The sequence below is a fragment of the Coenobita brevimanus genome, chromosome 96, assembly GCF_032717465.1.
Source record: "Coenobita brevimanus isolate Jiangsu-jjx chromosome 96, ASM3271746v2, whole genome shotgun sequence".
Classification (NCBI taxonomy): domain Eukaryota; kingdom Metazoa; phylum Arthropoda; class Malacostraca; order Decapoda; family Coenobitidae; genus Coenobita; species Coenobita brevimanus.
In genome coordinates, this window is record NC_137049.1 from 22,537,270 (window position 1) to 22,564,769 (window position 27,500).

At 45.5% G+C, this 27,500-nt stretch overlaps 1 protein-coding gene across 1 annotated transcript in view; it reads left to right on the top strand.

Moving 5' to 3' along the window:
• The first annotated feature begins 1,504 nt into the window (after positions 1-1,504).
• The window catches only part of LOC145413495 (salivary peroxidase/catechol oxidase-like), a 31,372-nt gene continuing 5,376 nt past the window's right edge, over positions 1,505-27,500 (top strand). Inside the window, exons 1-12 of the mRNA XM_080283192.1 lie at positions 1,505-1,682; positions 4,190-4,334; positions 4,724-4,924; positions 6,947-7,158; positions 9,771-9,950; positions 11,692-11,865; positions 13,481-13,599; positions 15,338-15,437; positions 20,538-20,735; positions 22,214-22,353; positions 24,016-24,183; positions 26,556-26,755. Of these exons, the coding sequence (XP_080139318.1) occupies positions 1,505-1,682; positions 4,190-4,334; positions 4,724-4,924; positions 6,947-7,158; positions 9,771-9,950; positions 11,692-11,865; positions 13,481-13,599; positions 15,338-15,437; positions 20,538-20,735; positions 22,214-22,353; positions 24,016-24,183; positions 26,556-26,755 (2,015 nt within the window). The remainder of the gene's footprint in view (positions 1,683-4,189; positions 4,335-4,723; positions 4,925-6,946; positions 7,159-9,770; positions 9,951-11,691; positions 11,866-13,480; positions 13,600-15,337; positions 15,438-20,537; positions 20,736-22,213; positions 22,354-24,015; positions 24,184-26,555; positions 26,756-27,500) is intronic.

A 27,500-nucleotide genomic window follows, 5' to 3' on the forward strand; every position in this document is an offset into this window, starting at 1 on the left:
GTGTGTGTGTGTGTGTGTGTGTGTGTGTGTGTGTGTGTGTGTGTGTGTGTGTGTGTGTGTGCGGTGTTTGATGGTATACCACATTTTTTTACTCTCTCTCTCTCTCTCTCTCTCTCTCTCTCTCTCTCTCTCACACACACACACACACACACACACACACACTCACACCAAAAGGAAATCAGTGTTACTACTAGATATATTTTCACGGTAAAAAAAATAATGTGTGGGTGTCGGCAGTGTGATTTGTGTGGGTAATAATTCCTAGTGTGTGTGTGTGTGTGTGTGTGTGTGTGTGTGTGTGTGTGTGTGTGTGTTGGAAGATGTATACCGTATTTTAAACAATTTTTTTTTTTTTCACGAATATGGAAAAAGGCTTACAAGGTTTCGTAACATCCAGCATTAATTTTTTTTACATGCAATTTTCTCTCTCTCCCTCTCGCTCTCTCTCTCTCCTTCTCTCTATCTCTCTCATTCCCTTCTTCCCCACACACCAATTACTCTCCTTATCTGTCACCTAAATCAAATTCCTCTCTCTCTCTCTCTCTCTCTCTCTCTCTCTCTCTCTCTCTCTCATGCAAATTGATATCTGCATCGGTAATATATGCAGATTAATGCGCATAATGATGAAACAAATTAGGGTTATTATGAGGTGCTTACTAAATAATAACTGTAATATACATAAACCCTGAAATATAAAGGAATACACCTAACACTTTCAATACACAGAATTTTATGGATGTATATTCCTTAAGGTTCATGCTCAGCTGTATATGTATAGGTGTAGTTTACTTATGGCGCTCAGATGTGCATAAAGTCTTTGTACACACACACACACACACACACACACACACACACACACACACACACACACCACCTTATCCCCGTAACATCATCAGTCTTATGTTTACGATCCGGCCTGACAGTTAGATCACACCTGTCTTTCCTTCCCCTTTTCCTTTTCTTTTCTTATAACTGCGACCTTGGACCTAAGATAACCGTGTCGACTACTAAGATAAGTGCACAGCTACTTAAGACGATTCACTTGACACTTAAATCCTCAAAATCGGTCTATAACTGCATCTTACACAGTGCGGACAGACAGACGGACGAACTGCTAAAATATCCCTATAATCTTTCTTTTCCCTTGACAGAAATCCATAACCCATTTTTTGGCTCAGTTGATGGCCACGTGTCGCAAACTGGAGGATAAATTTGACTAGTAACCAAGGAGACTCATTCCTACTTCACTGCTACAGCTCATGGAACTATATGCAACCATGATTAGTGTTTAATATATCTGACTAGTAACCAAGGAGACTCATTCCTACTTCATACCTAAAGTTTATGGAATTTGATGAAGCCATGACATAATCTAATACCCACTCTACCCATCCCTGTCCACCCAATCCATCCATACCCATTCTACCCATCCTTACCCATCCTATCCATCCCTACCCATCCCCGCCCTCACACTTACCTCACTCTCTCTCACCCTACAGGAAGCATGAACATCACCCTAGTCTCCCTGTTGGTGGGGGGTCTAAGTTACAACCCCACCCTGCCCCCCCACCTGTGCATTCCCCCCCTCCCCTTCTACCTCCGCACCCCCCACTCCCTCACCGCCTCCCTCCCCCCGGACCCCCTCACTCCAGACATCCACAGTCGCTCCATCCCCGTCAAAGGTGGGTTGATTACTTGTATATTATGGAGAAGGAGGCATTAAGTGTGTGTGTGTGTGTGTGTGTGTGTGTGTGTGTGTGTGTGTGTGTGTGTGTGTGTGTGTGTGTGTGTGTGTGTGTGTGTGTGTGTGTGTGTGTGTGTGTGTGTGTGTGTGTGTGTGTGTGTGTACTATTCTTGTGGGCACGATACCTCTTCAACCCCTCGACGGATTTCCACCAAACTTTTGTCAGTGATACAGTATGAAGCGAAGATAAATTTATTAGGTCAGCAAGGTCAAGGTGTCAAAGGTCAAGGTCATATGGGGTCGACTTAGTTTATCTTTAGGCTCATTTCAATCCACAATGAACCCTGTCCGTGCAAAAGGCCTGAGTTCTCGGCGTTTCATTATTATTATTATTAGCAGCTGTGGTTGTTTGCTTACTTGTTTTATTTACCTGAATGACTTGTTTTGGCTGTGTTTATATGTAGTTCTAGACTTTAACTTACTTATTTTTGTTTATTTCACTATTTTTGTTGCTGTTAACCTATTTATTTTTTCTTTTCCCAATTTCTGCTTATTTTTTACTTATTACGTATTAATCTGAAGCTTAAAATTTACTTTCATTTATTTTTCTTGGTTACTTGCTTTTCTTTGCTTACAAGTTTTTATGCCGCTGTTTTTATTTGCTTGTATATTTCTTACTTTCTTGTTTTCCTTGCGCACTGGCTGTCCTTGCAATGCCATGAATATTGTGGTTGTAGTGGTAGCAACGGTTGTGGTAGGAAGAGTGGTATTAACAGATCAAATACACAAACCAAACCAGTTATTATCCAGCAACCCCGTCAATCACTCCCCCTCCCCCACGCTCCCTTCCCCTCCCAATCTTCTCATCCCCTTCCTCATCCCCCTTATCTCTTTCCCCTCCCCCATTTCCCCTCATTCCCTTTGTCCCTCCCTCCCTCATCCTATCGCCTTCCATCTTTACTCTTCCTCCTCTGTCCCCCCCCCCCTTTCCTTCCTCTTGCCCTCTTCCTTCTCTCTCCCTGTTCTTCCTTCTTCCTCCCCCTTTCCCCCCTCTTCCCCTTCCCGTTCAGTTTTATCTACCTACTTAAACTCTTTCTCTTCCCCCTTTCTCTTTACCCCTTCCATCTCTTCTCTTTGCCTCGTCTCACCCTTCCCCTCCTTCCCCCCTTTCCTCTCCACCTCCCATATCCGTCTTTCCCCATCCTCTCCCCCTGTCTCTCTCTATCCCCTCTCCCTCTCCTACCCCCCCCTTCTTCCCCTCCCCCTTCCCCCCATCTCGTTATGTGCCGGACTGTCTGCTTGTCAGCCTCTCATGGCTCAGATGAAGGTTGCATGGTTGTTGTCGTTCTTGTTGTTTTGCTGTTTTTTGTTGTTTTGTTGTTGTTGCTGTTGTTGTTATTGGTGGTGGTGTAGCCCCAGGTTCATCTGAAACGTGAACCCCGTGGACTGCAGGCTGAAGCTATCCTCATCCTTCAGTCCACTGTCATTCTTCTTGCAGACAGGGTGGGGGGAGGTCTGAGAGACACTTGTATAACCGGGCAGAGAAATCACCCAGTTATATCAGTGCCACTACGTAAAGGCGTCCCTCAGCGGCACCTCTAATGGTATGAATAAATAAATAAATAAAATAATAAATAATAAAGGACGCCATGACAGTCCCGAATAATTCCACATCTATGAGGAAATTATCTTCATTAGTCTCTCTCCCTTCGCCATTATCCTCCCATCCTCCTCCTCCTTCCCCTCCTCCTCCACACTTCCGCATCTCATTTCCTCATCGCCTTCCTCGCCTCACTTCCCCTCCCTCTGCACCTCCATTACTTGCTCGCTTCTTCTATTCCACTTCTCATTTAAGTGTTATTTTATCCATTTTGACGGTCCTCTCTCTCTCTCTCTCTCTCTCTCTCCCATTTTCCACGACTCAATCCACCAATCACCTCCAAACTTTCCCCAATTTTCCCTACCTTAATCCACCATTCATTCTCCAATTAATTCCCAATTTTCCCCAACTTATTCCCCAATTTTCCCACATTAATCCCCCTCTTCCCAATTTCCCCAACTTCAATCCATCCTTCATCCCTAACTCATCCATAATTTTTCCCTATTTGATCCCTGATTATTTCCTACCTTAATCCCAAATTTCCCCAACTCTTCTCTTAAAATTCCCCAAACCTAATCACACCTTAAACGATATTCCAAAATTTCCCCAACTTAATCCTCAGCTTTCCCCAACAATCCCCAACTTAATCCTCAATTTTCCCCAACTTTATCCCAAATTTCCCCTACTAATTTCCCCAACTTAACCCCAAGTCTCCCCAGAATAATCCCACTTTTCCCCAACTTTATCCCCGCTTCTTCCCTCTGTTTTCTTCAATTTTCCCCACCCTTCTCCCCAGTCTTCCCCACCCTCCCCCCACTTCCCCACCCTTTCCTCAATTTTCCGCACCCTTCACCCACCGTCTCCCAGTTTTCCCCACCCTAATCCCCACCTTCTCCCCTCCCCAGACAACCAGTGGTACGAGGCGGAGTGGGGAGACAAGCAGCTCCCCCCATCTCCCCCCAACAGGCAGGTCGACCCCTCCCGCCGGACACAGGCATACGCTAAGAGAAAGCCATACTCCTTCCCTTTTATAAAGACTACGGATATAGAGTAAGTGTTCTCTCTCTCTCTCTCTCTTTTCAATCTTCATACTTCTCCAATCACTCCCTCTTCATCTCTCCTCTGTTAATTTCCTCTTCTCCCCATACCTCATCAGTCCCTCTCTTCATCTCCCCTTTTTATTTCCCATCCTCCCCACCTCTCCCCTAGCCCCCTCTTTCCCCCCTCTCTACCCAATCATCCCTCTCTCCCTCCCTAATCACCCCCCCTCTCTTCCAATCACTCACTCTCCCCCTTTCTCCCCAATCACCTCCATCTCCTCTTTCCTCTCCTAATCACCCCTCTCTCCCTTAATCCCTTCTCCCCCTCCCTATCACCTCCTTCTACCCCTCTCCCCTTCCCTCTCCCTCCCCTAACCCCTTCCCTCTCCCCTTCCTCAGACTAGCGCTGGCCACAGGGAAGGAGGAGTACGGGAATCAGGTAAAACTCGAGGAACTGCTACGAGAGAGGGACATCATTCTGGCTACGACCTCCGCTGCCTACAAACACCAAGAACTCTTCAGAAAAACCAAGAAAATCTCAAGACTCCTCGCTCCTTCTGGTTACATCCTGGACGGGGCGACCAAATCCCTTGTTGACAAGTGGGTTGAGATGGGGAGAGAGAGAGAGAGAGAGAGAGAGAGAGAGTTATTTATGCAGAGTATGACGATGTTAGAAGGATTTACATACATCACAGGAAAGGGCATTGAGGTGTCATAAACAAACAAAATCGCTTAGGAAAAGATGTTAGGATGCCTGGTTTTCATCGTCCGAGAGAGTTACACCCAATCCCACTAAGCTGGATTAAACCTCCTCCGTCCCCTCCCTCCGCCCCCTCACCCCACCTCCCTTACCCCCTCTTCCCCTCAACCCCTCCCCTCCTTCTAACCCCCCTCCTCCCTCCTCCCCCTTCCCCTCTCCCTTTTCCCCCTCCCCCCCGTCGAAGGTGATTTGTGGGCCAGGACAGGCAATCAGGGTTTTAGGTTTTGAAGGGGAAAAAATAACAGATAACACTGCAAATAAAAACTGTTCTCTCCTACATATAACACTGGAAATAACTGTTCTCTCCTACATATAACACTGGAAATAACTGTTCTCTCCTACATTTAACACTGGAAATAACTGTTCTCTCCTACCTATAACACTGGAAATAACTGTTCTCTCCCACATATAACACTGGAAATAACTGTTCTCTCCTACATATAACACTGGAAATAACTGTTCTCTCCTACATATAACACTGGAAATAACTGTTCTCCCTTACATATAACACTGGAAATAACTGTTCTCTCCTACATATAACACTGGAAATAACTGTTCTCTCTTACATATAACACTGGAAATAACTGTTCTCTCCTACATATAACACAGTGGGCATTCTCCTGTAAGACAATGATGCATACTACGTCGATATTAAAAAGAAATTAAGACCATAGATGAGGGTACTAAGGTGAAATAGGCAACATAAATCGCTAAGGAGAAAGCGCTACGGAGCCTCAAATCAACAGCAAAGATGAGGCTACTGAGGTGAAAGTATTACGGAACATTCAATACCGTCACGGCCCTAAAACAGTGCCTTTGCGTAACCTCTCAAAACTAACAGAGGTAACAATGGAGGTCACTAGGCAACCCCCACTGTGCACCTGTGTTTGGCTAATTATCTATGCACACCTGGCGAGAACAGGTAAATACGTCTCTGTAACACCCACCTAGGGAACAAGACGTAAAATAATAGAGTGTATGTCAGGGGGAAAAGTTCGCCTATTATTTCCCCTCTCTCTCCCTCTCTCTCTCTCTCTCTCTCTCAGCATGCTCGTCACTTTCCTCCCTGACGTATCATTTCAAACAGAATCACCAAAGGGCTGAGATATATAACAATCCTCTCTCTGCTCAGGAATATTAGCCAACACAGGAGATTGCGAAGAGGGGAAACAGTATTTTTTTTTTCCTCCACTGTACTCTGTGTGTGTGTGTGTGTGTGTGTGTGTGTGTGTGTGTGTGTGTGTGTGTGTGTGTGTGTGTGTGTGTGTGTGTGTGTGTGTGTGTGTGTGTGTGTGTGTGTACCAGGTGTGGCGGTGTTACAGGTGTAGTCCTTCCCTGTCTAATTAAACCCCGCAGCAGTTACTATGTCCAGGTGTGCACTGCTCTCCTCATTTGCATACTCAACACGTTCACCTTGCAATTTAGGTCTGCACGGAGGAACTTAACCCTTTCTGTCCGAGAGATGAACAAAAACGTCTCCGAGAATCAAAGAAAAAATAAGAGAGAAAAAAAAAAAAGAGTACGTAAAGAGTTAATGAAGAGTTTAATTTGAAGATACCATGAAAAAATTAAAAAAGTCATACCAATAAAGAGTTTAAATAAAGACAAGTAATGGTAAACAGTCCATGGGTAGTATTCTCGTGTGGTCAGGAAGCTTACTGACACCTCTTCCTTATCGGTTTATTTCTGCGTCTGCTCCGTTACTATGTTTTCATGTGTTATTTATTCAGTGTATGTCGATATGGCTCCTCCTCCTCCTTCTTTTTCTTCGTTTTTTCTTCTTCTTCCTCTTCGTCTTCTTCTTCACCCCTACAAATACAGCTAAATAGTTCTCCTTCATCACCCTGTCCTCACCTACACAGATATGGGATGATGGGGGACGCTGTGGACTTGCCATTCATCGGTGCGGCGGGCCCCTGCGACACTGAAGACGTCCGCCCTAACCTGACCCTCTCCTGCGACCCCTCCTCCCCCTACAGGACACCAGACGGCACCTGTAACAACCTGGACAACCCTAGCTGGGGCTCCTCCTTCAGCCCCTTCAGACGTCTTGCGCCCCCAGAGTACTCAGATGGTAAGTACAGCTGCTGCAAAACTCCTCGATACACGTTCGGGGTTTCGAACTTAGGAACCGAGATTCGAACCCTTTCATCTGGGGTTCAAGACTAAAGATATGAATTGAAACACTCCCATCAGACGTTTCGATTTAACGAACTAAAATTCGAACAATTTCATCGAGTTCAAAATTGCAGAAGTGAATTCAAACTCTTCTATCTGGGATTCCGAACTAAGAAAGTAGGATTCATTTTTTTTTTTTTTTATGATGAGGTTTTGGTGATCTACAGTGCAGTTGAGGCTAATATTCCTTAAACACATTTGAGGTTTTGAGCAACAGAAGTAAGAGTTCAATCCTTTCATGCTGGACTTTGGGATAATGAAGCATGATTCAAGCCATTCCGCCTACTTTTAGAACTATTAAAGCAAGATTTGAACCCTTCCATCTGAGGTAGTGAACTAATGATGTAATATTATAACACTTTCATCTGATGTTCTGGACTAATAATGAGAGAATTGTACACTATTGTCTGGGGCTTTGAACTTATGAAGCAGGATTCGAACCTTTCTGGGGTATTCATGTGATAAAGTAAGGATGTCTTGGTCATGCACAGTTAAAGTCAATTATTCCTTTACACATCTGTTCTGTCTACTTCCAGACTCCTTAATCCCGTAAGGGGTGGCGACAGACAAACGACCTCCATGTCACCCTGTCCTCTGCCATTTGACTGCTCTCCCTCCAACTCATATCCTCTCTCACATATCTCTCCACTCCATCATTCTATCTCATCCTTGGTCTCCCCATTCTCCTCTTCTCTTCCATCTTACTCACATACATTCTTCTGGTCAGTCTCTCATTCTCCATCCTCTTCACATGGTGCTATCTCTCCACTCCATCCTTCCATCTCATCCTTGGTCTCCCCACCTCCTTTTCTCTTTCACTTACCCACGTACACTCTTCTAGTCAGTCTCTCATTCTCCATCTTCTACAGGTCTGTTTTGTATGCTCTCCAGACCCATTTCACAAGGACTAGTAAGAGCAAGCGTTATCGACCTGGCCACCGGAGGCTCTATTATAACGAAGGTATTAAGGCCTTAGAATTATAGGTCACATAATTACCTGGCAACAAAAATAATCAACAGTAACCCGTTTCATCATCAACACAACTACTCTCTCATTTGCAAGGCTCGCTTATGCAACACTACTGCACTTTAACCTTCCTGTGTTGCACCCCCCCCTCTCTCTCTCTCTCTCTCTCTCTCCATCACACAATCACCCTCTCACTATCCACAACCCCCACCCATTTTCCAGCCCTCATTTCACCATTCCCATCCACCATCTCTCTCCCATCTATCCATCGCTCCAACAACCCCTATCTCCCAATCTCTCTCCACTGTCCACAACCCTCCCCCCTATCCACAACTTCCACTCTTCCACCTCCACCTCAGACCCGCCCAAGTGGATTACAGCCCACACAAACGGGCATCTTAACCCTTTGTACTCGCAGTTAAAGGAGAAACGCGAAGATGAGCACTCCACTAACCTAATCCACTTTTGGCTCACCTGCTCACCTTGATCCACGGCAGGCAAACGCAATTAACCTGGTTCCGTTCGCCTGTACCGTCCGCAAATTTTACCTCAGCGTGGGGGAGACTTTTCACGGTAAATAGGGTATCAGGTGGCGATCTAGAAACATTGATATCTAGTGCTCAAAGACTTTTTTTTTTTTTTTCTTGTGGGGTAACATCTTGAATCCCTTGACGTGTTTCTAAGCTTATTCTTGCTATCTACAGACGATTTTATTCAGCTTAGGAGAGAGAATTGAGCCCCCTAAAAGCTTATAAATATTGCCATTAATTCCTCTTTTATGTGTCATTCTATCACCAGACGATTATATTCAGTTTAGAAGAGGCGCCTTGGACTTAAGGGGTTGAATAGGTCCTAACACCTCCATCGACCCACCCTGTTCCTGGCAATCATCATCATCACCATCACTTCTACCACCACTACCACTATCATCATCATCATCATCATCATCACTACCACCACCACCACCACCACCACCACCACCACCACAATCTTTACCACCACCACCACCACCATCATCACCAGTCTGTGCCAAGGCCTATCCCAACTTTCTCAGACCTAACCTCTTGAAAGTTGGCCTATTTTTCTCCTAGACTCTCTCTCTCTCTCTCTCTGTTACTTTAGTTGTTGTCTATCCAATATTATTCTATGAAAAAAGGGACCTGCCACTTACCATTCTTTGTGTGTGTGTGTGTGTGTGTGTGTGTGTGTGTGTGTGTGTGTGTGTGTGTGTGTGTGTGTGTGTGTGTATTATGCTGTTTTATTTCTTCTTTTTTGGCACTGTCATCAAATGCAGGGTAAATTTTCGATCAATTCTAATCAACACACACAAAAAAAAAACAATAAATAATGACAAGCCCGTATAAAAACACACACTCACACACCATAAAAAATAGTCCCCTGTCAAAACACACACACACACACACACACACACACACACACACACACACACACACACACACACACACACACACACACACACACACACACACACACACACGCACTAGCGCGCGCGCAACTAAAAGACTCTCGCTCCCCTACAGGTGTGTCTGGACTGAAGGTATCGGTAGACGGGAGCCCATTACCTGGCGCACGTCTAATTAGCACCTCGATCAACCTGTCGAGGGGGAAGCAGCAGCCGAGGGGTCTCTGCTTCACCCTGATGCATATGACTTTCGGGCAGTTCCTCGACCATGACCTAACCTCAACACCTGTCTCGAAAGGTAAGATGGCGGGGGGAAGGTGACTGTGTGAAGTATGTAGGTGTAGAGCGGTGTAGTGTAGTGTGGAGAAGGTGTAGGAGGGTTCAAGACACCTGTAAACTGTAAGTAGAAATCCACACTAACGTAAATCTACCTTCTACTGACTGCCCACCACTAACGAACACACCTGGCTAATACTTACAGGTGTGCAAGGGGAGGGAGAACGCAACTATCCTCACTGTAGCCGTGAGAATAGTTCAGGCCTTAAAAGAAAGACTATTTTTCATCCGAGTTTAATAAAATTTGGTGAAGATGTTAAGGGATTGGCCATACCAACACCAACGCCTTTTCAGATCAACAAACGCAAGATCAAAGTAACAAGACACTCTAAAATTTCTCCTTCTTTTTTAACCTTGACATTTGACCTATTGCCCTCAAATTTGGCACATTATCACATAACCTATCCTTCAACCCTTCCACAAAAATTGGTGAAAAATGGAAAAAAAAAATCTTGCTTTTAGTGAGTGGTGAGTGAGGTAATGTGGTGGGTGCTGTGGCGAATTTAATGGTGTGGGTGGGGAGCGTGCTGGATGCCACACTGATCATATGAAATGAATCTATTATTCAATCAATACCCATGGCTCCCTGGTTTCGTGACCTTGCCTGACAATGGTCCTTACACCTTGCCGTACTTCATCATGCTTTATCACATTCCATCACAGGTGTGGTCAGTACCCGAATTTAGACTCCCCACCATCGTCAACCTCAAGTGTTCTGGTTAATAAGTGGTTCGGCATTTACTTAACTACTGCAAAGGTTTCAGATGTCGCCACGATATAAATTTCTTCTTCATCGTCTCATATTACAGACATGTGAACCAACGAGGCAATGTTTTCTGTGTTTTGTTGTTGTGTCGTAATGTTTTGTCAACTATGTGCTATACAGCTGCCTAAGGAAAAGGAGTCAGTTGGTGGGATTCAAGGCAGTATTACGGTGGACGGGGAGTGTTCGGAGAGGGCAAGAGGAACCTCCCTGTCGCAGCTCAAGTAGATTTTTTGGAAGCTGCATGTCTGTTTTAGCATGTGGTAATATATTATAGATTTTATTAACCCTTTCCATCTCTATTGTTGGTATAGAACAATCAAAGCCAAGAGCAGGAAAAGCTACACAGTGACATGAAGACTGCAGCATACAACCCCCCCCCCACTACCGCACCACCCCTTCCATCCCCAGTCCCCCCAGTCCCCACTGACACTGTTCCCATATACGCGTGAGTCTCCCTGCAGCTTCGACAAACCTGCCCGAACATTTACGGGGTTCGAAACAAGGAACGATTTTTGTTTGGTGATTGTACTAGACTTTTTTCAGACCAAATTGCAGGTATTATTAATCCACCTTCATCTCAACGGCCCACCCAAAATCCTGGCGATTTTTACCACCTTTTCCGCCTGTCTCCCGTTCCCCGTTGCAACAGGTGACAACAGGAGCATCACCTAGCGTTGCGGTGGTGTGTTGCGGGACCCGTATCTTTTAATCCATTTTTCTCCATCTCTACCCCAAAATTAAAGCTCCATATCCTATCTATTCTTACTCTACCGTCCTTTCTCTCTCTCTCTCTCTCTCTGCAACAGGTGACAACGGAGACATGATGTTGAAGGACCCACCACTACTTAAACTGCTCCACTCCATCCTTACTCCGCACCCTAACCACACTAACTCCACCGTTTATGCAACCACATCTCTCTCTCTCCCGTTGCAACAGGTGACAACGGGAGCACCATCTCATGTTGCAATGAGGCAGTGCTGCAGAACTCCTCCCTCCTCCACCCCCAGTGTGCGGCCATCGACATTCCCGCTGGAGATCCGCTTTTTGCACCATTCCAACGCACCTGTATGGAGTTCGTCAGGTCTTCCCCAGCCGGCAGGTGTAAACTAGGTAGGTATTGAGGACTGGGGATTGGGGATTGGGACTGGAGACTGAGGATTGGGGATAGGGACTGAGGGTTGTAGACTGGAGATTGGGACTGGAGACTGAGGATTGAGAATTGGGAATTGGGGATTAAGGATTGGGGATTGGGACTGGGGATTGGGACTGGGGATTAAGGACTGGGGATTGGGGATTGAGGACTGGGGATGGGAACTGGGAATTGGGGATTAAGGATTGGGGATTGGGACTGGGAATTGAGGATTGGGACTGGGGATTAGGGATTGAGGATTGGGACTGGAGATGGGGCTTGGGGCTGGGGTTTGAGTCAGTATATCTAAATGTGAAAATAAAGCCAGTAAAGAAAGGTGCTTCACTATCTACAGGTGAAAATAAAGCCAGTAAAGAAAGGTGCTTCAATATCTACAGGTGAAAATAAAGTAATTAATGAGACGTGCTTCAAAATTTAAAGGACAATATAAAGCACGTAAAGAAAGGTACTTCAAATTCTCAAAAATAAAGCAAGTAAATAAAGGCAGTTCAATTTCTAAAGGGCAAAATAAAGCAAAAAAGAAAGGCGCTTCAATAAATAAAGGAAAACAGTAAAGCAAGTAAAGAAAGGGAGTTCAATTTCTAAAGGGCAAAATAAAGCAATTAAAGACAAGTACTCGGGCATCTAAAGGGCCAGGTAGGTAATTAAGGGCAGCCTAATTAAGGATACCTATGACCCTGTAATTATTAATAAGGGAGATGATTGGTAACTGAGAGAATCACCCCGGAAATGACCCAGCTTTGAGATGATTATGGCGTTAATTATAGCGATGGTATTAGTGTGGTGGGGAGAGGGGAGTTGGTGGTGTGAAGTGTGGTGGAGTGAATGGTGGGGTTAAGGTGTGTGGAGGATTGAAGTGTGATGGAGTGATGGGAGGGGGTAAGATGTGTGGAGGAGTGAAGTGTGGTGGAATTAATGTTGGTGGAATGAATGGAAGTGGAATGAAGTGGTGAAATACAGTGTGGTGAAGTGTGGTGGAATGAAGTGTGGTGATGTGTGGCAGAATGAAGTGTGGTGGAATGAAAACTGTGGTGGAATAAAGGTATGGCGGGTGGGGTGATCAACAGGTGAGGTGGAATGAGGTGGAGTGAAGTGTGATGAAGTGTGATCCTTTACAATATGATAATTAGGACAACACCTGCCTTTATCACCTGTGCTAACTGGGAACACCTGGTCTCTTATATCTATTTTTTATCTATCTATTTTTTTTCATGCGTTTTTCTAGCTAATTTATTGAAATGTTAATATCAATATGACTTTTAATGTATCTGATATGAAGCCTGTCTGTGCGTCTGTCCATTCTCCCTAATCGTCCATCTATCTACCAATCAGTCTATCTATTATCTATCTATCTCTCTCCATCTATTATATTTTCTATCTATTTATCTATCTACCTTTCTTTCCATCTATTATATCTCTCTATCCACCTAACTGTATGTGTCTGTCATGAATCTGCATCTGTGTCTTTCTATAAATCTATCTGTTCATCCACCTCTCTCTCTCTCTCTCTCTCTCTCTCTCTCTCTCTCTCTCTCTCTCTCTCTCTCTCTCTCTCACCTTTTTCTCATTACCCAGGCCCTCGTGAGCAGATAAACCAGGCCACCAACTACATCGACCTCTCAGCACTTTACGGCAGCACTAAACAGCAGAGTGACGCGCTGAGGGCATTCAAAGACGGCCTATTGCTGACTCAGGTGGGTCAGGAAGAGTCAGGGAGGAGTCAAAGGGGAGGAGTCAGGGGGTCAAGGGGAGGAGTCACGGGGGTCAAGGGGGAGGAGTCACGGAGGTCAGGGGGAGGAGTCAGGGGGGGAGGAGTAAGGGGGAGGAGTAAGGGGAGTCAGGGGGAGGAGTAAGGGGGAGGAGTCATGAGGGTCAGGGGGAGGAGTCAGGGGGGTAGTCAGGAGGGGAGTCAGGGGGGAGGGGTGGAGTTAAGATGAATGAGGGAGAAACTGGAGGAGGAGTCAGGGTGAAGGAGGGAAGTTAGGGTGAAGGTGAGGAATCAGGGTGAAAGCTAAGGTGAAGAGAGTGAGTGAGAGTGAGTCAAGATGAGAGAGTCAGAATTGTAATTTGAGTCAGCATGATTAGGGGTTTTGGTGCGGAGTCAGAGTCAGGGTGAGGGAGAGTCAGGGCGGGGGGGGTGAGTCAGGGTGAGTAAGGAATGTTGGAAGATAAGAGGAAATGTTTCTTTACTAAAAATATATCACAATTATCAACACCATCATCATCATCATCATCATTCCTCCTTACATCACATTTCCGTATCTCTTTCTCTTACACCTATTTCTCTCTCTCTCTCTCTCTCTCTCTCTCTCATTCCGTTTTTTCCACCCCGTCTCTCTCATTCTCATTTTCTCTTCGTTTTCGCCAAATTGTCTTACCTTTTTTTCGCAATCATCAGTCTTCCTTTGAGCATAATTACAATTCTCTCTCTCTCTCTCTCTCTCTCTCTCTCTCTTTAAGATCCAAGACAATATTATATCCCTGAAGTCCTTCCCTATATCCCTCAATCTTTACCTTTCACTCTCTCTCTCTCTCTCTCAAGGACCTTTAGGCCAGTCCCTGCTTGCTTTCCTTTCTAATGTGCACCTTTCTACCTCGCACACCTTGTCACATCCCAATTAGAGACAGGTGTGTGTAAGGCCCCCAGGTTGCTATGCACTAACCAATCTACAGACGAGGTTGTGAGAGAGGTCAAAGCAAAAGGTCATAGCAAGAGGAGTTAGAGGACGGTGGAGGTCATCTGATCCTGCCTCCTAACTTCCTCTAACTTTGACCCCTCCCCTCCCCTCCATAAGATGCTGAAGGGACACCTGTTACATCTCTCCCGTCTCCTCCCCTTCCCTCCACCGTGGACTTCTCCCCCTCCCCTTCATCCTTCTCATTCCATGTCTTCCTCCCTCCCCCCCTCCCTCCTTCCCTTCATCCTTCTCTTTCCCTTTCTCTCTCTCTCATTCCTTTATTCCATTTCTTCCTCCATCACATTCCCTTTCTCTCTCCCTCCTTCCATTCATTTCTTCTTCTTCCATCTCCTTCGTTTTCTCAATCCTTCTTTTCATCTCTCCATCTTTCCACTGCCCTTTCCACTCTCCCCTTCCCTTCACCTCGCCATCCTTCTCCTTCCATTTCTCTCTCCCTCTCCTCATTATTCCATCTGTCTATCCTTCCCTATCCTACACTCCTTCCCCTTCGCTGTACAGTATATTTTCTAAACACTAAAATGAGTGAAAATGTAAATATATATATATATATATATGTATATATATATAATAAAAACTTGAAGGTTTGTTAATAACCTGGGTTTTACTCTTGAAACCCGTGCTTTTTATATAAAACCGCGGTGGACTGGGTATAAAAAAAAAAAAAAAAAAACGAGTTATTTACCAGGCCTGCCTACCCACCTCCCCAACCGTCTAACCCCTCCCCTACCCACAGCAACGGCCAGAGGGGGACCTGCTACCCCCCTCCCTAAACCTCCACGACGGCTGCAACACGAGAGAGAACTTTGACAGGAATGAGTTCTGCTTCAGGTCAGGTGAGTGGGGGGGGGGGATTGTGGGAGGGGGAGGGGAAGGGGAAGAGGAGGAAAGGGAGAGGGAAGGAGGGGGAAGAGGGGAAAAGGGAGAGGGAAGGAGGGGGAAGAGGGAGAGGAGTTGGGGAGATGAGGAGGGGGAGGAATGTGAAAGAAAAATGAGTTGGAAACACGAAGAAGGAAGGAAAGACTATGGGGAGGAAAATGAGTGGAGAGGAAGAATAGAGGAGAGAGGAGAATGGGGGAGGAATGAGGAAGAAAGTGAGAAAATGGGGCAAGAGGGGAAGGTATGAGAGAGAGAAGACTAAGCGGGATGGAGGGAGGAAAGTGGAGATGAGAGAGTGGAATGAACTGGTGTATGGGATGGGGTGGGGAGGAGAGCATGGGGAGGAGTGGGGGAGAATGAAGATTGAGAGGGAAGGAAGGGGGAGTGGAAAGGGATATCTTCAAGTGGGAGGAATTCTGCCTAAGGAGAGGTGAGTGGGGGAGAGGAAGGAAGAGAGGAAGGAGTGGGGGTTGGGGGAAGGAAGAGAGGAAGGAGTAGGGGGTGGGGGAAGGAAGAGAGGAAGGAGTAGGGGGTGGGGGAAGGAAGAAAGGAAGGAGTAGGGGGTTGGGGGAAGGAAGAAAGGAAGGAGTAGGGGGTTGCGGGAAGGAAGAAAGGAAGGAGTAGGGGGTGGGGGAAGGAAGAGAGGAAGGAGTAGGGGGTGGGGGAAGGAAGAGAGGAAGGAGTAGGGGGTGGGGGAAGGAAGAGAGGAAGGAGTAGGGGAAGGAAGAAAGGAAGGAGTAGGGGGTTGGGGGAAGGAAGAAAGGAAGGAGTAGGGGGTGGGGGAAGGAAGAGAGGAAGGAGTAGGGGGTGGGGGAAGGAAGAGAGGAAGGAGTAGGGGGTGGGGGAAGGAAGAGAGGAAGGAGTAGGGGTTGGGGGAAGGAAGAGAGGAAGGAGTAGGGGGTGGGGGAAGGAAGAGAGGAAGGAGTAGGGGGTGGGGGAAGGAAGAGAGGAGAACTGGGAAGGAGTGGAGAGGAAAAGAGGAGGTGGGAGGGATGTGGGTAAGTACTGTATTTAAGAGAGAGAGAGAGAGAGAGAGAGAGAGAGAGAGAGAGACAGACAGAAGCCTTACTTGTACCTCCTCTCTCTCTCTCTCTCTCTCTAACTTTCTTCATTCACCTCCATAACTTAGCAGTCCCCAAGGAAGAAGAGTCTTTGAGCGTCGCCAATCTTGCTTTAACCTCTCTCTCTCTCTCTCTCTCTCTCTCTCTCTCATTCATCTTTACACACTCCTTTCTTCGTCTCTTTTCTTTCAAACTCTCCCTTTTTTTATTTCTTTTCTCCCTCTGTTTCTTTTCGCCCTCTTACTCTTTTTTTTCTCTCTCTCCTCCCTCTTCTCTTTTTTTCCATTTTACTTTCCTCTCTTCTTGTTCTATCTCCTCTCAAGTCTCCTCTTTAACTTTCTGTAAAATCTTGGATACCACTTGCCTCTGAACTCTCTCTCTCTCTCTCTCTCTCTCTCTCTCTCTTAGGTGGAGGAAGAAAGAGCACAAGCCAATTTTCTTCTCCCCGGGTCTTAGGGCAAATGCTCTCTCTCTCTCTCTCTCTCTCTCTCTCCACCCAATTACGCCATTTTTCTTCCTCTATCCACCACCCATTAAAACTTCCCTAGACTTCCGATAAAACATTATTAAAAAGCAAAATACAACCATACCAAAATTCGCTCCAAAATCAGGCTGCTGGGTTGGGTTGGGATGGGTTGGGTTGGGCTGGTTTGGTTTGGGCTGGGTTGGGTTGGGTTGGGTTAGGTTTGGTTTGGTTTGGGCTGGGTTGGTTTGGGCTGGGTTGGGTTTGGCTTGGTTGGGCTGGATTGGGTTGGGTTGGGATTGGTTTGGTTTGGTTTGGTCTGGGTTGGGTTGGGTTGGGTTGGGATTGGTTTGGTTTGGTCTGGGTTGGGTTGGATTAGATTAGGGGCGTGGTAGACTAAATGAGACTTCGGTAAGTTTGATTTAAGTTAAACTGGTAGCTGACTGGGTTGTATTAATTTTAACTGAAATAGGTTAGATTACCAGAGATTAGGTCAGATTAACTTATAAGTATGTAAGGTCATTATTACTTAGGTTACATTCCCTGAAGCTTAAATAAATTAGATTAAGTTAGGCTAGGCTATGATATGATATGGTCCGCTGATATAGGCCTACCTTACATTAGCTTAAGTTAGGCTACGTTAGGTATGGTAAATTTGGTCTAAAATAAATCAAACTTAGGCCAGATTCGACTGTTAGACTAAAATAACCCATGCTACCTAAACCATAAAGTTAAGCTGTGTGTGTGTGTGTGTGTGTGTGTGTGTGTGTGTGTGTGTGTGTGTGTGTGTGTGTGTGTGTGTGTGTGTGTGTGTGTGTGCCTGTTTATTCATTCGTCGTTTCTTTCACGAGAACGGTAACAGATATCGACCTAATTCTCTTTGCATTAGGTCAGGGTAAGGCCAGGAAGTGTCACGAAAATAAACACACACAAAATTTGGGCGATCGCGTGCGAGGCGACGGCGCGAAATGTTCGTAAATCACATTCGAAAATATGCGAAAATAATTTTTTCGACTTTTCGGTCAGAGCTGACCATTGTGGGCTCAATAACGACATGGAAACAAAGATAATGGTATTTGCAAACATTTTATGATGGAAGGCATATTAGTCAGTCCCGCAATTTTTTGCGGGCAGGCACTAGTATCAGATAAGAGCAAGTTCAAAATAAGAAAATTACTTTGAGAATTGTCATTCAGAACAGAGCTTAAGGTACTACTCTGGTAAGAATAGTATACAAACACAACAATGTAAAAAAAAAAAAAAAACAATCACTAACCCACTTAAAAACTCTCTCTCGCTCTCTACCGATATATATATATATATATATATATATATATATATACTGTATATATATATATATATATATATATATATATATATATATATATATATATATATATATATATATATATATATATATATATATATATATATATATATATATATATATATATATATACTGTATATATATATATATATATATATATATATATATATATATATATATATATACTGTATATATATATATATATATATATATATATATATATATATATATATATATATATATATATATATATATATATATATATATAGTAAATATGTGAAAAACAGTTGTGCGAAAACTCGCACCTTAAATCCACTTCACACACACAAAAAAAATTCAACAAAAGCCCATCGAATAAAAAACAATAGGATCTCATTAGCGGGGCCCTCAATGAGCAGAAATGAATAGGACTGGATTCTAATTTGGTTCGTCGGGGGCGTTTATAAATACTGGAGAGCGGCTGTGCGGGTGAACGAAGGAACGGAAGAACGGACGAACGGCTCTGGGAAGGGTTGAAAAAATACGGAATTTGATTTTTGTTGCAAAGCTTTGTGATGGGGAGGTAATGATCTGCGAATCTTTTTTTTTTTTTTTTTTAATTCTTTCAGCCTTTGTTTTCTTTTTCTTCTTTTATTTATTTATTTATTTTTTTTTGAGGGGGGCAGGAACCTAATACAGATTTTTTGTAGTCAGATTTTTCTCTGGGGTCTCAATGTCTAGCTTTTTACATTTTCTTGCGCACACACACACACACACACATTCATATTCTCTCTCTCTCTCTCTCTCTCTCTCTCTCTCTCAAAAATCCCTAAATCCAAAGGTCAAAGGACAACGACAATGGCTGCTAAATTTATCCCTCTCTTTTGGGGGGTAAACTAAAAAAAATATAGAAATTATTTGCCAATTTAAAACTTTTTTTCAATTAATACTTTACCTCGTCAATAGTTATCAGCGAAATATAGTCATGTTAGGAAGGGATATTGAGATAGAAGCTTATGAAAATAGTCTCTCTCTCTCTCTCTCTCTCTCCCTCTCTCTCTCTCTCTCTCTCCCTCTCTCTCTCTCTCTCTCTCTCTCTCCCTCTCTCTCTCTCTCCTTAGTTGTTTTTTTATCCATCCTCCTCTTCTTTTTTTATCCTGTCATTTTAGTTCCCCCTCTTTATCTATTTATTTATTTATCTATCTATCTACCTGTCTATTTATCTATCTATCTATCTGTCTGTCTGTCTGTCTTTATTATTTTACCCATTCTCCTATTACTATTCTTTTGAGCTTCTCTCTCTCTCTCTCTCTCTCTCTCTCTCTCCACCCCATTAAATTTAAGTGCCAGAACTCTATGTCCTAGTCTCTCTTTCTCTCTTTGATCCCCAGTCAAACACTCCCTCAAACTCATTCTCTACTCTCTCTCTCTCTCTTCTTTTCTAAACATTTCCCTTGTTCTCCCCTCTCTTCTTTTCTCTCTTCCTCCCTCCACCCTTTTTCCTCCCTTCCTCCTGACACTCCCATACTCCCCCCACCGCTCCCCTTTTCATCTCCCCCACTATTCCTCCCCTTCTCCTTCTCTCCCCTTCTAAAAATTCCCCTCCCATCCACTCTCCTCCATATTCCCCTCACTCTCCCTTTCCAGATGTTTTCCTCCCTCTCACTTCTTCCCTCCCTCGCCCCGCCTCTTCTCCCTCATCCCCCTGATCCTCCCTCCCCCCTCCTGCCCCTAATCCCTCATCCCTAATCCCGCTGAGGCCCAGAAAGGAGTATGTGGGGTACCAGGCCACACACGGGCTCTCTGACAGGAAAAACTAACCCACACAGGTAGACAGACAAATAGATAAATAGACAGACAGATAGATACAGACAGAATGAGAGACCGAAACAGACAGACAGACAGATAAACCAACAGACAGATAGAAAAGTAGACAAAGATAGATAGACAGATAGACAGACATATAAATAGATAGATAGACAGGTAGACAGAAGATACACTGATATACTGAACACAAAACACATAGGTACAAATTCATAAAGTTACACACACATATACACATACATATAGAAATACATACATATATTCTCTCTCTCTCTCTCTCTCTCTCTCTCTCTCTCTAACCTTAACTCTCCCTGTAACTCTAACCCACCAAATCTATTTTAAACTCTCCCTCTCCTCCTCTAACCCTCCCTCCTCCCTCTAACTCTCCCTCTAACTCTCCCAGGGGACGACAGGGTGAACGAGCAGATTCTCCTCTCCCTTATGACCACCATCTGGGCCAGGGAGCACAACCGCATCGCCAGGGAGCTAAAAAAGACGAATCCTGAGTGGGAGGACGAGAGGCTGTTCCAAGAAGCGAGAAGGATCACTGTGGCGGAGGAACAGCAAGTGATATACAGGGAATTCTTGCCCAATGTTATAGGTGGGTGAGAGGTGGACAGGTGGATGGATGGGTGGATGGTTGGGTGAAGTGGATAGGTGGATGGATGGGTGGAAGGTTGGTGGATAGGTGGGTGGATGGTTGGGCGAGGTGGATAGGTGGATGGATGGGTGGATGGTTGGTGGATAGGTGGATGGATGGCTGGATGGTTGGTGAATAGGTGGGTGGATGGTTGGGTGTGAGGTGGATAGGTGGGTGGATGGTTGGGTGTGAGGTGGATAGGTGGATGGATGGTGGATGGTTGAGTGAGAGGTGGACAGGTGGATGGATGGGTGGATGAATGGATGGAGAGACAGACACAGAGATGGATAAGTTACAGACAGATTGACAGATAGATAGATAGATGGATGGATACACACACGGGCAGACACAGATAAACAGATTGAATGACTGATTGTTTGATGGGTGGGTAGTGGGCGGGTGGGTGGGTAGTGGGCGGGTGGGTGGGTAAATGGATGGAGAGATACAGACAGAGGTAGAGAGACAGACAGACAGATGCAATGATTGATAAGGTACAGAGAAATACAGAGAGACTGACTGATTGATGGGTGGGTGGATGGATGAATAGATAGGGAGATGGAGAAGACATAGACAGACAGACTCACAGACAAACTAGCAGACATACAAATATAGACAGACAGACAGACAGACAGACAGGCAGATGGATGGACAGACAGACAACACAGATAGATAGATAGAGAGATACATAGACAGACGGACAGACAGACTGATACCCAGATACATACAAACAGAATAAGAGAGTGAGAGTGAGTGGAGGTTCCCATTATGGTCTGAGTAACTGACTAAGTACCTTATGAACTGAGTGAGTGAGTGAGTGAGTGAGTGAGTGAGTGAGTGAGTGAGTGAGTGAGTGAGTGAGTGAGTGAGTGAGTGAGTGAGTGAGTGAGTGGACGAGTGAGTGAGTGCAACAGATGCAAAAATATAAAAGACTAAAGAATGAAGGAAAGCTGGTTCATAAAAGAAAAAAAAAGGAGAATGATACAAAAACAAATATGAGAGAGAGAGAGAGAGAGAGAGAGAGAGAGGTATTAAGCAGACTACTAATCCTACCCCTTAATTAACCACATCTCAAATCACCATCATTCCCTCAGGCCCCACACGATAATCACCCAATCCCTACCCTCCTCCAATCCCCTACCCCAATCCCCACCCTCCTCCAATCCCCTACCCCAATCCCCACCTTCCTCTAATCCCCTATCCCAATCCCAACCTTCCTCCAATCCCTTCCCAATCCCCACCTTCCTCCAATCCCTTCCCAATCCCCACCCTCCTCCAATCCCCTACCCCAATCCCTACCTTCCTCCAATCCTCTCCCAATCCCCACCCTCCTCCAATCCCCTACCCCAATCCCTACCTTCCTCCAATCCTCTCCCAATCCCCACCCTCCTCCAATCCCTAATCACCAGTCAGTATCCAATCCCCAATCCCCCCATCCCCAGGCCCAGCTCTTGTGACCCTGCTCGACCTGGCTCCACGGACGGGCAGAGAGTACACCACAGATTATGACCCCCGACTGGCAGTAACCATAGCAAATGAGTTCTCCACGGCAGCCTTTAGATTCGGACACAGCATGATTCCGGTGGGGCTAGAGTTATCATTATTATTATTATTATTATTATTATCATTATTAATATTAGTAGTAGTAGTAGTAATAGTACGGTGCTCCAATCAGACTGAGCCGGTGAAGGTTTATATCCAAGGGGTAGTTGGGGTTTATTCCTCACGTAATGCCACTCATGGATGAGTGGGGTTGGTCACTCTCATCTTAAATGTCAGGGCCAACTTGCCTAGCCCCGGGCTCCTACGCTCATGGGGCAACGTAGGATTGGATAATGAATGAATTATTATTATTACTATTATTCTGAAATGGACTGGTAAAATACTAATATAATAATCACGATAATACGCCATCGACCATCCCAATTACGTTAAAAATCAATTAATTTTCCACTGGCTCAACTCAATGTCATAAAAGCACTTAAGCACTTACCTAACATCACCACACCACTCCCCTCTCTCTCTCTCTCTCTCCAATATTTTTCTATTCCTTTCACCTTTCCTAAAATGTTCACTTTTTTTATTCTATACTGCCCATCGTCGCTCTGATCTCTCTCTCTCTCTCTCTCTAAGACTGTAAAGGGATGAGCCGTAAACACTTAAGAGCAATGGCGATACACTTATGTCTTGCTATTGAATTAACTTTATAACTTTATTTTTAAGTTCAGAGTAAAGGTAAGTGTAGCCTAGAGGTGAATTTAGTTATAAGTGTGTGTGTGTGTGTGTGTGTGTGTGTGTGTGTGTGTGTGTGTGTGTGTGTGTGTGTGTGTGTGTCCAACAGTGTACATAGGATCAACACCTGGTTTCCTAAGGCCAAGTAATCCTCTCTCTCTCTCTCTCTCTCTCACACACACACACACACACACACACACACACACACACACACACACACACACACACACACACACCACTAACCCATTCACAACGATGACGTCCATGGCAAAATAAAAACACTTCAGCGCCATAAAGAAGAAAATCGTTTTACTAATAGAGCTTTATTTTTTTTTTATTATTCTCAGCAGTCAAATATATCTTTTCTGAGTTCATCCATCCATCAATCCATCCATCCTACACTCCATCCATCCATCCATCCTACACTCCATCCATCCACCAATCCATCCATCCAACACTCCATCCATCCATCAATCCATCCATCCAACACTCCATCCATCCACCAATCCATCCATCCAACACTCCATCCATCCATCAATCCATCCATCCAACACTCCATCCATCCACCAATCCATCCATCCTACACTCCATCCATCCTGCATTCCATCCATCCTCCACTCCATCCATCCATCAATCCATCCATCCTGCATTCCATCCATCCTCCACTCCATCCATCCATCAATCCATCCATCCTGCATTCCATCCATCCTCCACTCCATCAATCCGTCAATCCATCCATCCTACACTCTATCCATCCATCAATCCACCCAACCAATCCAACAGGACCATTCATACACAAACCATCCATCGATCCATCCATCCATCCTCTCATTCAACAACCTATCTTCCCGGTTACTTAATTCGACATTCATCCACCCATCCATCCATCCATCCCTCCATACAACCTCTCTGTTTTCTCATCTATCTTCCAAGCTACACATCCTACACCCATCCCTCCCTCCCTCCCTCCCTCCATGCATCCCTCCATCCCTCCATCCATCAATCTCCACAGGACCAGATCCGTGAATTGAGCGCCGGTGGAGTGAGCACAGCCAGGGAACTCAACAGTGTTCTCTTTGCGCCCTTCCCCGTGTACCAGCCCGGGGTGGAGGAGGCGCTGGTCAGAGGGGGGTTCTTGTCTCAGTCTGCCCTCAACGTGGATCTGTACTTGACCCAGCAGGTGAGATGAGGGGAAATGAGGGGAAGCAGAAGTGAGTAAGGGGATGCAGAGGGGAAAAAAGTGGGGAAGCGGATGGGAAAAAGAGGGGAAGCGGATGGGAAAAAGAGGGGAAGCAGAAGGGAAAAAGAGGGGAAGCAGAGGGGAAAAGAGGGGAAGCAGAAGGGAAAAAGAGGGGAAGCAGAAGGGAAAAAGAGGGGAAGCAGAAGGGAAAAAGAGGGGAAGCAGAAGGGAAAAAGAGGGGAAGCAGAAGGGAATAAGAGGGGAAGCAGAAGGGAAAAAGAGGGGAAGCGGATGGGAAAAAGAGGGGAAGCAGAGGGGAAAAGAGGGGAAGCAGAAGGGAAAAAGAGGGGAAGCGGATGGGAAAAAGAGGGGAAGCAGAAGGGAAAAAGAGGGGAAGCAGAAGGGAAAAAGAGGGGAAGCGGATGGGAAAAAGAGGGGAAGCAGAGGGGAAAAGAGGGGAAGCAGAGGGGAAAAGAGGGGAAGCAGAGGGGAAAAGAGGGGAAGCGGATGGGAAAAGAGGGGAAGCAGAAGGGAATATGGTGGAAAAAGGGGAAAATGGAGAGAAGAAGAAAGTTACCGTAAACAAGAGGTCAACTGTGAAGAGGAGAGAGGAGAGGGGAAATAATGAGGGGAGGGGGAAGAAGGATGGTGAAGGGCCAGAATATGGAAGGAATGGGAGGGGGAGGGAGGAGTGAACAAGAAAAGGGGGAAAAAGATAAATAAAAAATGTACTGAAGGAAGGAAGGACGAAAAGAAAAAAGAGAGAAAGGAAGGAGGAAAGGGGGGGAAAAAGGGATGAAAGAAGGGATTGGGTGGAGATTGCTCTGGTGTGGGGAGGCTTCCTGTCGAAACCCGCCATGATAGCAGACTTTCCTTCTTTTCTGACCGCAGGGGAGTTGATGGAAAATGATAAAAAAAAGAAAAAACTAACACTCCCCGAAACCACTCCGTAAACTCCTCCCTACTCCCTCCCACTCCCCACAACTCCCCATAACTCTCTCTCTCTCTCTCTCTCTCTCAGGTTAATTAATATTCTCCTCAAGGTCACCTGAAAATGAATTATTTTGGGCTTCATCAATCTCACGTTTTCATTTTTTTTTTTTTAATTTTCGGTTCTTTCATATTTCCTCCACCTCCTCTTTCACTTCTTCTTTCCCTCTTTTCCTCCTCCTTCTTCTCCTCCTTCGCTTCTTCTTTCCCTCCTCCTTCTCCTCTTTCTTTTTCTATCGTTCTTTCTATCTTTTCTTCCTCCTTTTTCCCTTCTCCCTACTGTCTTTTCCTCCTCCTTCGCTTCTTCCTTCACTCTTTTCCTTCTTCTTCCTTTTCCTTCTCTTCTTCCTCTTCCTCCTCGATTCTTGTTTTTCCTGTTTCTTCCTTCCCCATTTTCCCCTTTCTGCCCCTCTTCCTATTCTTTCGTCCTTTTTTTTCCTCCTCCTTTTTAGTCGTTCCTTTCCTCCTTGCTTCTTCTTTCCTCCTCTTCGTTCTCCTCCTCCTCTCCCCCCCCCCCGAAGTCTTAAGCAGTGTCATGAATTACTTCCTCAATGACCACTCTTCTTCCACAGCTCCTTCTCTTCTCACACTCTTCCTCTCCTCAGAATCTTCCTCCTCTTCCCCTCTTCTTCTTCTTCTCCTTCTCCTCCTCTTACTCTTCTTCCACTCTTTCTTTCCTCAGTATCCTCCTCTTCTTCCGTTCTTTCTTTCCTCAGCATCTTCCTCTTCCCCTCCTCCTCTTCTTTCATAGTTCCTCCTCCTCCTCCTCCTCCGTGACTTACCCCCACCACAGGCTATTAAGGGTCATTATCCCTTGCTCTAACCAGGTCGTTTCGCATAACTACGCCTCATTTTGGCCCATCCACCTGAGGTATGCCATCTATTGAGAAAAAAAAAAAAAAACGTGATTTTGGACAGAACTTAACCCTCTCGTGTCGATGATGATGATGATGATGATGATAATAAAGATGATGATGATGATGGTGATGACGATGGTGTTGATGATATTAATAAAGATGATAATGATGATGATGATGACGATGATGATGATGATGCTGATGATGATGATGGAGCCTTATTTTTTATTCTGCGTCCTTAGGGGGGGGTTACTTTATAATTAATCTCCAACTACGCTGTATCACAAAACATTCTCACTATTTTCTGTGGACACTGCTTACCGATGAGCTTCCATATATAGTGTATGAAGAAGGTTATTTACGTGTGCGGTACAGTATATTATTTTTCCGTCAGTTTATATCAACCCCCTTCCCACCTCCTTCTCCTCTCTCTCTCTCTCTCTCTCTCTCTCTCTCCCCCACTCTCTCACACCCCAATTCCTCTCTGTCTCTCACTCTCTCTCTCTCTCTCTCTCTCCCTCACAGGTAACAGGTAAACTTTTCCGCGGCGACAAAGGTTTCGGCTTAGACCTTCTCGCCCTGAACCTCCAACGCGGCAGAGACCACGGCATAGCGTCCTACGTGTCGGTCCGGGAGGCGTGTGGTCTGCCTAGGGTGACCACTTTCGATCAGCTGGCCCCCTTCATGGTGGCAGAGTTCTTGGAGAGTCTCAGAAGGATATACAGGTGTGTGGGGGTGTGGGGCTAGGTGTGTGGAGGTGTGTGGGAGACAGGTATGGGTGTAGTGGTGGGTGTGTAATGTGGAAGGTAGGTGTGGGTGTGTGGGAGACAGGTATCGGGGTGTGGGAGGAGGGTGTGTGGGTATAAGAGGCAGGTGTGGGGGTACTGGGGGCAGGTGTGTGGGTATGAGGCAGGTGTGGGGGTGCTGGGGGCAGGTGTGTGGGTATGTGGCAGGTGTGGGGGTGCTGGGGGCAGGTGTGGGGGTGCTGGGGGCAGGTGTGTGGGTATGAGGCAGGTGTGGGGGTGCTGGGGACAGGTGTGTGGGTATGGGGCAGGTGTGGGGACATGGAACCGGATAGGTGTCGGTGTACTGGGGTCAGGTGTGTCAATATAAGAGGCAGGTGTGGTGTGGGAGGCAGGTGTGTGGGTGTAAAAGGCAGGTGTGGGGATGTGGGAGACACGTGTATGGGTATAACATGCAGGTGTGGGGATTTGGGACAGGACAGGTGTGGAGGAACAGGTGTAATTATTAGATAGAAAATAGTCCATACAGTAAAGGATCTACAGGTGTGTGGGGGTGGGGGTGACAGGTGTGGGCATATATAGGTGTTGGGACAGGTGTGGGGATAAGTATGTGTGGGGCTGTGTGTAGAGGGAAGTTCGTAGATGGAGAAATACAGATGTGATAAAAAAAAAAAAAAAGTCTGAAATAGCAATAAAGGCGGCACCAAGTTACAGCTGCGAGGGGACA